The 12727-nt window shown below is 44.4% G+C and overlaps 1 protein-coding gene across 4 annotated transcripts in view; it reads right to left on the bottom strand.

Annotated features, from left to right (window-relative positions):
* Positions 1-12727, bottom strand: part of GRIP2 (glutamate receptor interacting protein 2) — a 266386-nt gene that overhangs the window by 128039 nt on the left and 125620 nt on the right. Inside the window, exon 1 of one of the 4 annotated variants that reach the window (XM_048315465.1) lies at positions 9216-9485. The exons of 1 other annotated variant lie outside the window; for it this stretch is intronic. In XM_048315465.1, coding sequence (XP_048171422.1) covers positions 9216-9366 — 151 coding nt within the window. In that variant the 5' untranslated portion in view covers positions 9367-9485. Of the gene's footprint in view, positions 1-9215; positions 9486-12727 lie in introns of those variants that run through there. 2 more of the 4 variants (XM_048315464.1, XM_048315459.1) reach the window with 2 other exon arrangements.

Here is a 12727-nt window from a genome sequence, read left to right as displayed (position 1 = left end):
ATCCCACAGACTCATTGGCTGCTATCTGTTGGCAATGAATCCCCCCTTCCTGGCATATGATTTCCCACAGAAGCACCCATATCTGCTGTGGAAAGCAGAGCAGCACCAGGGTAGCCAGAAGGGGCTCACCCCTTCCCCAGGCTCCAAGTTTATTGCCTCTTGGAGTCTGTTAAATCAAATATGCTGCTAACAAATGCTGTTAGTTCAGGCTGGGGGGGGTCAAACTGGCAGCTCAGCAAAGCCAGACTGAAGTGGCTTCTCCGTGTGTATTGACATTGTCAATAACAGACGTTTGGAAGAAGATGTTCTGCCCACATTGACACCTGTACCGCTTTAACTGATTACCCTTAATAAATGATCCTGTGACAGCGTGAACAATGAATAATTTCATTGGAACCACGCTCATTAGTAGACAATTCCCAAAAGGAAATGGTCTAAATTATGCTTTACAAGTACCTTGCCTGATCCTAATTAGCGTGGCTACAGCTTTCCCTGTGCAATGCCACAGCCTCCAACAGAGTAACATGGGGGGGGGGAGAAGTTTCATGTGCATTATTGGGTTTAATTACCCTGACAATAACTTTTGCAGGTGACAGTCTGTTATAAACTGTGTTCAGCAAAAAAGGCAAACAGGCTTCAGTCATTAACCCTAACCCTTGATATTTTGGAAGTTCTTATTTTCTGCATCCATGGGCACTTTTTCTGACACACGCTCTGAACATCCTGTGCAACTTTTTACAAACTCACCAGGACACTTCATGAGAAGTGCCATGTTTAATTTTCAGCTACATGCAATTATTTCCCCTGAGTTAGACTTCTCCAGACCCTCAACCCTCTGTAGCACCAGCTGCAAGAGGCTCTTTGGAGAAATTTCTAGTTCTCACCATTGCATTTGCTGAGACCAGGAATGCAGCCGTGTGTAAGCACCATTTGTGCTGACAATGTCTTCCCTTTTTTCTCTCCATAAGTCTCACCCCAGATTGGCAGGAAGGCTGAACACATAGGATTTTTCAGGAACTTTTCTGCAATTCAAGTGGGTGTATGGCATTTGAGATATGTCCTAGAGTTAAGAAGACAAGTAATTTAAGCATTCACCTCTATGCTCCTTTCTTGAGCTTCCAGCTTGAGGCCTATCAGTATTTGTCATAGCCATCTCCTCCTACTATGACTATTTTATCAGCTGACTTTTGGAAATGGGTTTAGCAGAGCTGTATTATCCCAAAGAGCAGTGACCAAAGTGGTACTGCCTGTTGCCCACAGTAAGAAGAGTGGTCCTGCAGGTGGAACACTGTTGCCAGGATTCAGCCTAAGACCATAGCTTATTTTGCCAGGAAATGCTGAAGCCATCCTTCAATAATTAAATGATAGAGTATGTTTGTTCAATCTGTGAATCCATGGACAAGGCATCAGTCTTTCCAAGGAGGCAGCTGAGGCTCCTGAAGCAAGAAATTAAAATAGTCTTATCTCCGTGTGCTGTACTGCCACTCGCTCCGACTGCCAATTGACTGGGGAGAATGAAAGGCTCTTACAAATGCTGACTGCAGATGCCTGCCTAGACAGGGGTCATGCTCTGCCTTCATGTATGTACTCCCAACAGTCTTCTCACTGTATTTGACATTGTTGTTGTGCTAATGAAGCAATTAGCCAGGAACAGCCTAGACAGTTAGTAAGCCAAAGGCCAAAAGGCATCTCCTTTTTAAGCAGGTTCTTGTGCCCCAGTTTAAGCGCCAGCTGCAGTCCTTTACTGTGAACACAGTTAAAGGTAACACACAAATCCCTCACTTACAGAGCACCATCAGCCCCAGAAAGGATGGTAGGAAGGCTGCGGTCACTGCAACCTGCAGCTTACCTTTGAAATTAAAACAACCTCGTTTTAGATATGTTGTATAGGGAAAATTTAAATAACCATGCAGAATCAGTACTGCTCATGCTAGGATGTACATGTAGCTTCTAAAATAGGGTGTTTGTGCTGGTAGAATTGCTGTTACTAACACTTAGCAGCCAGTAAAAACTACTTTGTTTCTTAAGCAAAATATTGGAAGCTTCTAGTTAAACAATTATTAATCAATAGCAGAATGTTCAAGAGGTCTTAAGGACCCATGAATTTGAATTTTATTATTATCATTAAACACATTGCACTAATATTATGTTTGCTTATAGAAACCTCATTTGGGAGCTCATTTTGCCTACAGCGTTCAGATGTTCCCATACCACACTGAGCAGGGTTTGAGTAGAAGAGGTAAAGAAAGAATGGGCCAAGAGAAGTACAGTTATCTCCATTTTAAACTGTTATAGACAAATGCCGTTTCTGAAATAATACCAGTAAAGGTGTTTTACTCACAAGAACAAATTAACGAAGGCAACAGCACATGATTTGTATTCTGGTCTCCTTAAATCAAAACCAGATGTCTGCCTACCAGAAAACCAACCAGGTTTGCCTTGGTCTTGTCCAAGTTGCCGGGTGTACATGGCTGAAGGATTTGGCCTGTGTTTTTACAGGACATCAAGCTGAATTATCTTTGTCCATCATCAAATCTAATGACCAAATCCACTGTCACACATAACTGGCATTGTTTTTTCATATGCAAAACAGCTGTACCAGTTTACTCTGGCAGGAAATTTGCCCACCAGTGGTCTACCCACTAGGCTGCAAGCCAACAGCGGAGTAGGTAACTGAGCCCAGCCGTGAGTAAATCCATATATCTATTTGAAAATTCATCATTAATTTTTCCTACTTTAAGCACCTTTCTATTCACACAAGGCTTGAATTTCTCATCCCATTTGATAGTAGGTGCAGATTTGCCAGCCCCTGTGGTTATGAGACCCAGAGCTGCACCATCACAGAGGTGGCCCAATGTTCACTTTTCCAGGAACTGACTGCACCTTTAATTAACTAGAGATTTGTTTGGGAAGTGTCTAAATTGTAACAATTATGACCATGATGGCATAATTAATAATGGATTGAATTTGGCCAACAGCTGATATTTTGAAAAGCACTTACCAGCAATTTCATACTTCCTACTAAGTGAGATATTTATTTTTGTCATCCAAGGGAGACTTTAAGAACTCCATCTCCCACGTCTACTGTCTTCAGACAATTTATTATCCCCATTTCTGAAGTATTTTCCTACCTCAATAGCCTACATTTCCCTCATCCCAGAATTGCCAAATTGATTTCTCTAATCATCAATGCTAGACTCAGCCCTTCATGAAGGCTGCAATTCAGTCTATACCTTATATTTTATGCTGACGTCTAAAAACAATGTCAAAGCTGCATTTTATAATCAGGGAGCCTGAAACTTTCACTCTCTATTTGCATTTCCTTATTAATGGGTTGGTCCCATCATCAGGTGAATGAGGTGAAAACACTTTGCTCCAAAGTCAGAGTTGATGCATCCTACAGGTAGGGCTTCAGATGGATCAGAGTAAGGATGCTGCCTGGATTTTTCTAAAACTCTTATGCTGCCTGGCTTTGCTTATTTATTTTTATTTTTCAACTGCAGAAAACCTGCCAAAGCAAGTGCCGCAGAGTATTTTGAGAAGGTAATTCGGTATGTGTCTCTGCTTCCCTAGAAAATCCAGCTGTTGGCCTCCAGGTTCACCTGTGCTTGTCTCATCCGCAGACAAATTCAAGATCTGGCTGCAAAATGGACTGAACTACACAGCTTCTGCAACTACTTTATAAGCAAGCGAGATGTGGATGCCACCTCTAATCATTTGAGCACTCACATACTTGCTCTTGAAGAAGAAAAACATCTGTCTCACTGGATATTTTCACTCATTTCCTTGGTGTTTATTACAGCTGATCCCAAGATGGGAGGACTGGGTTGACTGATCACTCCAGTCCTCTGAAAGCTGATGCCTGCAGCTCTTATTTACGCACTCTCTAGTGCTTGGCATTATATGAAATGTGAGAAAGAGGCACACAGAAATTCAAAGAACACTTAACAGTAAGAAAGTGTATTTATCAGAACAAGATTAAAGAGATTTAAGGAACTCATCTCTTTTTCTTTTTGCAAATATTAGCCTTCAGCAAAGACATAAAAACATTTGTCTTCATTCTAAAGAGAATATTATCAACTAATTAATTTCTGGCACCAAACAGTCCGAATGTAGCAGAGTTTAATTGCTGAAAATGTTGAAACAGAATATTTTCTCAGCAAAATTTATGTTTGGTTACAATGGATTGAATCTATTTGATCAAAAGCTTTCTCTGTGCAATTGTCTTTGCTGGAAGTTAAGAGAGACCATAACCATTTGTGAGCTTTCAGTCACCTCTGAATCTCCAGTGAATGCCAGCAATCCCCTTTCCACGGGCACTGCAGGATGTGCAAGTGGGTGCCCAGGAGGAGTTATAAATAATGCAGCTCCACAATGCCCTTAGCAAAGAGGGAAATCGGAGCTGCTGGGCTTTGAAAGGGCACCCTACTCCAGTCAGGAAGCACAGCTTTCTCCTTCTGCTGGTCTCCATAAGGGAAATCACTTTGAAAGGTTAAAAAAGGGCAACTCTTTCTTGCTCAATAGACCAGTTTATATCTTGTGATATGAGCAGAGCTGTTAATAACGGCTTCATTTACAGTTCGCTCACCACTGCAGGGCACAGGCAGAGAGAGGATTATTAGGGTCTCCAGCCCGTGCCTTTCTTGGGTTCCTTTGCCTTTATCTACAAATATCCCAGCCTTGATGCTATTAACCCTGACTCCTTCAGAGCCACACATTAATCCCAGTCTAGGTTTTCTCCTTTCTACCAGCAACAATACTGTCCTCACTAGCAGAACACTTGGTGCCAGGTCTCAGTGCTGCCCCAGGACCTTCAGAGGTTTAACCTCAGCTGCTTGACTGCTGTTTGCAGTGTTCCAGCACCACCCCCAGACCATGACCTTGACCAAACAGTGCGGCACACATAGACCCAGCCTTGTGCCAATGCTCTGCCAAAAGGATCTCTTTCTCTTTCCTGTTTCTCCACCTTTCCTAATGTAGTCCTGTCCAAATCACTTCACTTCTTGCAATCCCATATAAAATTTTATTTAGAGGTCCCTCACACTATTTAAGTCATCACCGCTTTTACCAAACATCATCCTCACACCTAGGGGCATACAGAGCTCTATGAACAGCCACATTCAAAGAACAGAGGCATAGGAATAAACAAATCTCTCTTTCCAGCATTTGAATTTATGGCTAGAAACTAAACTATCAGCTTTGCAATGATTTACTGCTGTACAGTGAGACCCACAAGATATAAACAGAGAAGACAAACCTGCAGGACAATAAATTGCCACAAACCAAGCTGTCATCACAAAAGGCATAAAAGCCTTGTGAAAACCACCCTGCTGATGGGACACAGAGGGTTTTATGGCAGCTGCGCTTCTGCAGACATGAGGTACAGGGGCCTCTTCCAAAGTAGGAGATGCCCATCCCTGGCCTCCACCACCACCTGCAGCTCTTCCCGCCTCCTCCCCTGCTGAGGGTCTGGGATACCCTTCTTATGAGCTTTGCCCATGATTTCCTAAAGTACCCAAACCCTTTGGACAGCCTGGCCATGCAGTTTTGGACTCTCTTATTGGTGTAGCCCCCTTCTGAAGGGGAACCACTCTGATAGGCACCTATCTGAAGATGTTTGTCGTCACCCCAGGGATCAGGTAGGACAAGACCAGAGAGAGAGCAGTCCATCAGAGATCACTGCAGCTTCTGATCTCCTCTGCCTGCGAGGGCTGCCTCTCTGTGCGTCCTCATGTCCCTCCAAGCCCCAGTACTCATGAACTTCAAAGCCACAAGAAATGCACTAGCAATTCTGGCAAGCTCGGCCAGTGACTCTATAAGGATGGCTTGGTTTTAATCATGTGCCTGGGGGATTTCTTGTGGGAGGATGAAGCAACTAGGTCTGGCATCACTTAGGAATGAAAGGGTAGGATTTTAACAGAGATGATCTGAAAGGCTGAGCAACATCCCTTTGAATGAATTTACATAACCCAGAAGTTCAGCAGCTCTGTATTTTTAAGGTAGCCAATACTGGGTAAAAAAATCAAAAGAATAAATGTGTCTTAGCTTTCAAAGGGACCAGAGGGGGAAAAAAAATTAATTCCCCATAACATTACACATGATTGGGATGTAGGTTTATATCCAGAGCCCTAGACCAGTGCAAAAATAGCTGTGATAGATGGCACACATGTTTAGGCCACTGACAATCCCCCCTCCCATACCAAATTTCTCTCTTTGTTGAGAGTAACATGAGATTTTCCCAAACAACTCCTTTGCTGAATCTGTCTTTCTGCTTAGACACCACAAAGCCAGGCAACTCAGTGCTGCTTTGCAATAGGAAAGGGGGGGACACAACACAAAGAAATCCAGAGAGACCGTCCGCAGGGAAATCCAAGGAGCTATGAGAAGATAAAACAAGAGGCAAAGAAGAATCCTTATGAAAATTCATGAGATGTGAAAAACTGACAGGTCAATTAAATATGCCTAAATAGGATCAGAGATTATCCCAATGCCACTGTCATGTCCTATTGTTCTTCACCCTCCCTTTGTTCCCCCTCCTCCTCAGCCTCCAGAGAACCAGCTCACTGGAGATTCCCAGTCCCTCCTGCTCATTCCTCTGACCAGCAACAACAACACATGTTACAGACCCACCACTCCCTGCCTTGTGTCTGCTTTTCCCCAGTCCTCAGCCAGCTGCTGGTGTTCCTGCTCCCTGTGCAGTGCTCCTGCAGAAGGAGCACAAACGCTGAGAGCCTGCAGGGAGTGGGGGCTGGCTGACGCTTCTGTAAACACCACACTAATCCGTTTCAGATATTAGACTCCCATATATGTGTTTTTAATAATAAAGGCAACATTTAGATGCTGCCAAGGTATCAGAGAGACAGTAGCAGACAGAGAAGAGCCACCCCCACCAAATAAACAATGGAAAATGCTCGCTTATCTTTTCATACCACTAGGCCTCCAGGCACCCAAATAAATGATTGCATTCATTTACATTTTATTGTGGAGATATAACTGGCTGGAACAACTGCCGGCACAGAATCCAACTGCAGGAATGCACTATTTTTCTCCCCATTTGCCTTAACTGATGCTTTTCTCTTTTTTTCTGTCAATCCATCTCTATCACTGTTGCCTGGACGGCAGAAGTGCATTAACCCACTACCCATCTTGCACTTAGGGAAAAAAAAAAGCCATCAGTTCAGCTTTGTAAAAGCCTCAGGCTAACAAACTGTTGCAGAGTAGCAGAGACTGTGAAAGAGGGGGCCCTTCACCTAAAGCATATCCAGGCAATAAAGCCAAAAAATTCTTAGACAGTCACACATTCATGTCCCAAAACCCTTACAAGCCGTATAAAAGTCAGCACACAAGAGACATCCTAGCCTTCAGTTTTACTTCCCTTACAATCAACAGAGAGGAATAGACTCTCCAGAGAATTCATCATGCAAGTTTTGGATGTTTTGGGTCAAGAAGCACTAGTTCTTCTCCTCTCCCTGCTAAGCAGCCTGACTCCATGGCTTAGAGGGAGAGATCCACTGTGTACACCCAGCTAAGATGGACTCAGGCTATCTAACTACTATTGCCCCCACAGCATGGCATTAACTACAGGTTCAGAAGATCTGTGTTGGTCTTTTCATCAAAAGAAAAACCAAATAAATAAAAAACAACCAAAGCATTCCATCTCTCAGGTCAACACCTTAGAGCTCACTAGATGAGATGGTTAGAAGGAAGTGGACTGAATATAAAACTCAGCTGTGATGGGACCACATTCCCAGCCTGAGAAACTCAGGACTGGGGGTGAACCTTCTCAGTAACAACCTCCTATTAAAACAATAAAGTAAAATACACACAGGTTTAACAATAGAAATGACTGTCAAACTGTCAAAGCTGGTTAATGTTTTCCGCTGCCTTCTCACATTCTGACACCTAAATATTTTCAGGTTTTAATTTCCTTTCTCATCTGTCGATCAGTTCCTTACTAAAGATAAGGTAAGAAATATATGAAAACTTTAAGCAAAAGTATTTGAATATATTTCACTGGAAAAAATGGTAGCAGAAACACATCTCAGACTCTTGAACTAGGTAGGTAAGGCAGGTAAGAGAGGTGAAAGTCAGGACAACTGGAAGCTGAAGCCAAGAGCAGGACAGTTACCAGTGCTGCTCATCATGGCATTTTCTCAGGCCTCAAGCTCAGAGGCCAGTGCCCATCCCTGCCCCAGTCTGTGTAACCCTAGGCAAGTCCAGTAACATCTCTGTGCCCCAGCTCTCCAGCTGTAAATGAAGCCGCCCAAGGCCCTGCAAGAATGGGGCCATCAGATGCTCCAGGACAGGGTCAGGAAAGCAGCTCAACAGAATTAGGTGTGTGAGAAAGAAAAAAAGTGAGCCTCTAAAAGGTATGAAAGCTACAACAATACTATTGCAAACAAACCACCAAATGTGACGGCAAGAAGAGCACTGACCTACATTAGACCCAAGAGTGGCTTCGTCCTAAGTGTAGTTTCATAAGTGCTTCACATGCCTTGGACACTGGCAATGCAGAAGGAAGGAAGCTGAGCCTGATGGCCAAATGCACAGACCTACACATTTTCCTCTGCTGGGTCACAGTCCCCAGCAGAAAGTTCAAATGTGCTGGAGACATGTCAGTGAATGCTCTAAATGACCCTTTTTCACATTCCCAGCATCTTTTGTTTTGCTGTTTTATAGACAGACTAAACACAGAATCATTTTCAATGATATTACAGCCACAGCATCGTTTGCTTGGAAGGTAAGGATGGATATTATGGACCTGGGTCCACACCAACTTTGATGGACAAGAACATCCCTCAGAAAAACAACAACCTAAATTCATCCATTTCACATTGCTCTTCTGTTTCACAAATATACAGAACAAACATACAGGCTTACATATCTCAAAATGCAACCACACATATCAAACAAAATTCTCAATGAGCTACACATTCTCCCTACACTTTCAGGAGCACCATTCTTCCAGAAAGAAGATTCCCTTCTCTCCCCACTTCACAAATGTGCAAAATGCCACCCACGCAAGCAAGGGAAGGTTTATAAAAGGAGACCCAGGAGTTTCAGTTCCCTGCCTTTACCACTTCTCCCACCAGTATTTTTCACAAAAAGCACAACAGCAGTGGCTGGCTATAGGAAGCTCTCCTGTCACACACAAGCAATGGATATCAAACAGGCACATTGTCCCAAGGTGAGAAGGAACATTCCTGTTTCCTTACCAGTGGTACAGAGGTGCAGGCGGCACAAACCACCTGGGTCACAGAGTTCCTGGCTCTCCCCTTCCTCCTCCACCTTCAACTCCTCTCTCCATCTCTTCCTTCTCCTCGATGACTTCTTAAGAAGCTTCAAAACCTTGTTCACTTTATTCATTTGGTCTCAGGGCTGCACAGAGGGGACAGGATCTCCCCAACTCCGGAGTCTCAGCAGCTCCAGCTCCCAAGGAAGGAGGGACAGCTAGAAGCATGCAGGTCACTGGGAAAGCGCTTGTGTGTGTGTGTGTGTGTGTGTGTCTGTTTCAAAAGCTTCTTTCCACCCAAAGAGAGAGTTTTGGGTGATGATGGGAGAGGGGGGGAGGAGGGAAACGGATTTCTTTTGCCTCTGTCCATCCACAGCTCTTGCAGAGAACAAGAGCAGGCATTTCTTCTCCCTGATGACTTGGGAAAGCTCATAACTCACAGGGGCAGCAGATCCTGTATAGAGTTTTCAATTTCTGTTTTTGACAATACATGCATTCTGGCAGATTTCAAATACTCCTCAGGCAAAAGAGCCAGCATCAGCTCAGAAAAAGCAGTGACTCTTAAAGAATTCTGGCTTCTTTTCAAAGACTAGAAATAGCTAACGCAGACAGCAAATAATATCTGCATCTATGAGAAATGCTAAATAACTGTGCAAGCTTGCAGGAAAGAACCTTGACTTTCCTGTGCTCACACAATTGCTCACCTTTCAGCACTTATTTTCTCACCAGCATCTTTGGAAAAAGGCAAATAATTTTTCCAGTTTCCTGCAGACACTGAGGTAATGCAAGGTGAAGTAGCTAGTCAAGACATTTTTAGCAGAACCACTGAATACACCCCAATAGCTTCTCTTCCTGTTTCAAAAGCTTAGACTCTCTAAACTTTCCAAATAATCTAGAGCCTTTAAATGTTTTTACATGACCCTCTGGTATTTTTACACAGATTTTAATGGACAACAACATGCATCCTATAGTGTACACCCAGGGCCATAGATGCTCTCAGACACCACCAAATCACTGAGAAGAATGCAAGAACCCTGTGTGGGAAGCTCTGACATGATCCCCTGTCCACAGCAATCTCCAAAGACAGAGTTCAGAGTCCCTTCCGCTGCTGCTGTCCTAGCACTGCAAACCAAGGCATGGATGAGCAGTAAGAAGAATATTCCCCTTGAAAGACTCATTTTGTTTGTAAATGACAGTTTTGAGAGTCAGGAGGCTAAGTGGAAAACAAGCCTGTGTGCTTGGGAATGACTGCCTGGGAGTCAGGTGGATGACAGGACGAGTGAAGGCCTGAGCAACCTAATGCAACAGGTGGCATCCCTGCCCATGGCAGGGGGGGACAGAACTAGATGATCTCTCAGGTCCCTTCCAACCCAAACCATTCTATGATTCTGTGACAAACACACACCTTTACTGCTGGCTTTCAGATTTAAACCGGACCATGAGACACAACTTAAGACAGATGTTTATTAACCCACTTATATGCAAAAGAACCAATAGCAGAAGCAGATTACCAGTTCACTATAGTCAGGTCAACCCTTACCCAACCTACAAAGTTATTTGGCTGCAAGAAGAGCTTCCCTTGGAAAACTTTGGGAACTGATGTAGCTCCTGGCCCAAAGTTTCCCCTTTGTCTCTGCCCTGCAGAGAGAGTCAACACCATCCTATCTCCCACACTGATGCCAAGGAAATACCCATCATTATTGTCTCCTGGCCATTTCAGGGAGGAATTATGATTTTTGGGCAGTGACTGCCAACTTGGAAGAACCCTCCAAGGACCCAACCAGGCCAGTGGGGTTAGTGGAATGGAAAGGACCTTCTCCAAGCAACCATGTGTGGGATTAGACATGGCTGTGCCAGGCAGCAGGACTGAGAGCCTGTTAATAACCTAAAACTCCATTTAGAGTGATACAATTAAGTACAAACCCTGCAGTAGATAGTATTAATGGATGTACAAATTAAATTATCCTGCACTTCATTTAAGGCAGTATAAATAGGGCCATCACTCTAACCACTGAGCAAGATGCAGCCCACGCCCTGCAAAGGCCAGCACAGGGCAGAGCATGGGCACCAGCAACAGCCATTGCCAGCCTCGGATAACCCTTCAAGGACTGAACTCTCAGTGCCCAGACATGGCCACAGCAGCAGTGCCACAGAGCAGACCCCAAGTGCAAGATCTGGCCAATGCTTCTCAGCTTATTAAAGCCCAGATGTTAATGAGTCGTGTCTCCAGACAAGCAGCATCGTGCAAATTGCACCACCCCAGGAAATTATGCTGTTCCCATGCATCACTCTGAGGCATAATTCTTCTCCTGCCACCTTTCTCCAGGGCAGGAGGTAATTTGCACTGCCTCCCTCTCAGCAGTTTACCACTGTCAGGAGCAAAGGCAGCTCTTCTGCTGAGCGAGGATCTCCCTGGCTCCCCTCCAGGGCTGCACAGATGCGCCTGCTTCCCTTTCCTCCTGTCCACAGCCAGCACCCAAATCAGAGCCTGCTCCTGGCAAGAGCTTGTCCTAGTTTGCATTGGTCTCCACCATTTGAGATCCACCTGCTCTTCCCAGGCATTAAGGCTCCCACAAGCCTCCTGGGAGATGGGCAGGGTGCTGGCCCAGCCTCACACAATGGAGAAGACCTTCACAGTGGCTTCCAGATTAGATATCAAGCCGGCAGCAGAGTCCCAAAGGGAAGTGGGAAGCACTAGGCAGGCAGCCAGCCTCAAGGGCAGTGAGGTCCATAATTCCTTGTAACATGCAGGAAAACCCAACCTTGTCCACCCAGGCAGCTGCAGACTTCAGCCCTAGTCCTGCTCTTCTTTGCTCAGGCTCCTTCTTTGAACAATCTTCAGCATACTGTTATCATTCCCTAAATTTTCTTCTACCTCCATCTCACTCCTGCTCCAGACTGACTCCATTTCCTCTCTTTTCCTTTGGAGAATGGCTGTAATCCTTCATGTACTTCTAATCAATGAGATTTATGAGTACAATTCCATTTTATTTTGATGGTTAATACTAGCACTAATGCTGCTGTCATGTCTCCATAATTAATAACAAGACTAATAATACAAAACCAATCTAAGAGTCACTTTATTGGTCTTCAATGTCATTAGTTAGAACTGACATAACCAATTCAAGTTGCCATCCATACTGAGCCACCATTACCACTTCTATAAAAACAAAACACATGGATTTGGGACTGTACTGCAGCCCAGACTCTCAGTCCAGCAAGTGATGCCATGGAGGGTCACCTGAGGGCGATCTCCTTCTCATCTCATTAATATTTCTGAGAGCTGCAGCAATACAGTGAGCAGCAGGAAAGCAAGACAGCATGGAGCAACACAAAAGATTTTGCTGATATGGGCTCTCAGGGACTAAAGGTACAACCTGCATGTCCCCTGTGACTGCAGATACTGCCTGCACTCAGCCCATTCTGTATTTTCTCACCAGTTGCCAATATAAAAGGCAACAAGCCACCATGAACCACTCAGGTCCTGTAGGCGAC

This window comes from Corvus hawaiiensis, chromosome 11 (assembly GCF_020740725.1).
Source record: "Corvus hawaiiensis isolate bCorHaw1 chromosome 11, bCorHaw1.pri.cur, whole genome shotgun sequence".
In the NCBI taxonomy this organism is placed as follows: Eukaryota; Metazoa; Chordata; class Aves; order Passeriformes; family Corvidae; genus Corvus; species Corvus hawaiiensis.
The sequence above is the reverse complement of the archived record's forward strand: the minus strand, read 5'-3'. Positions and strand labels throughout refer to the sequence as shown.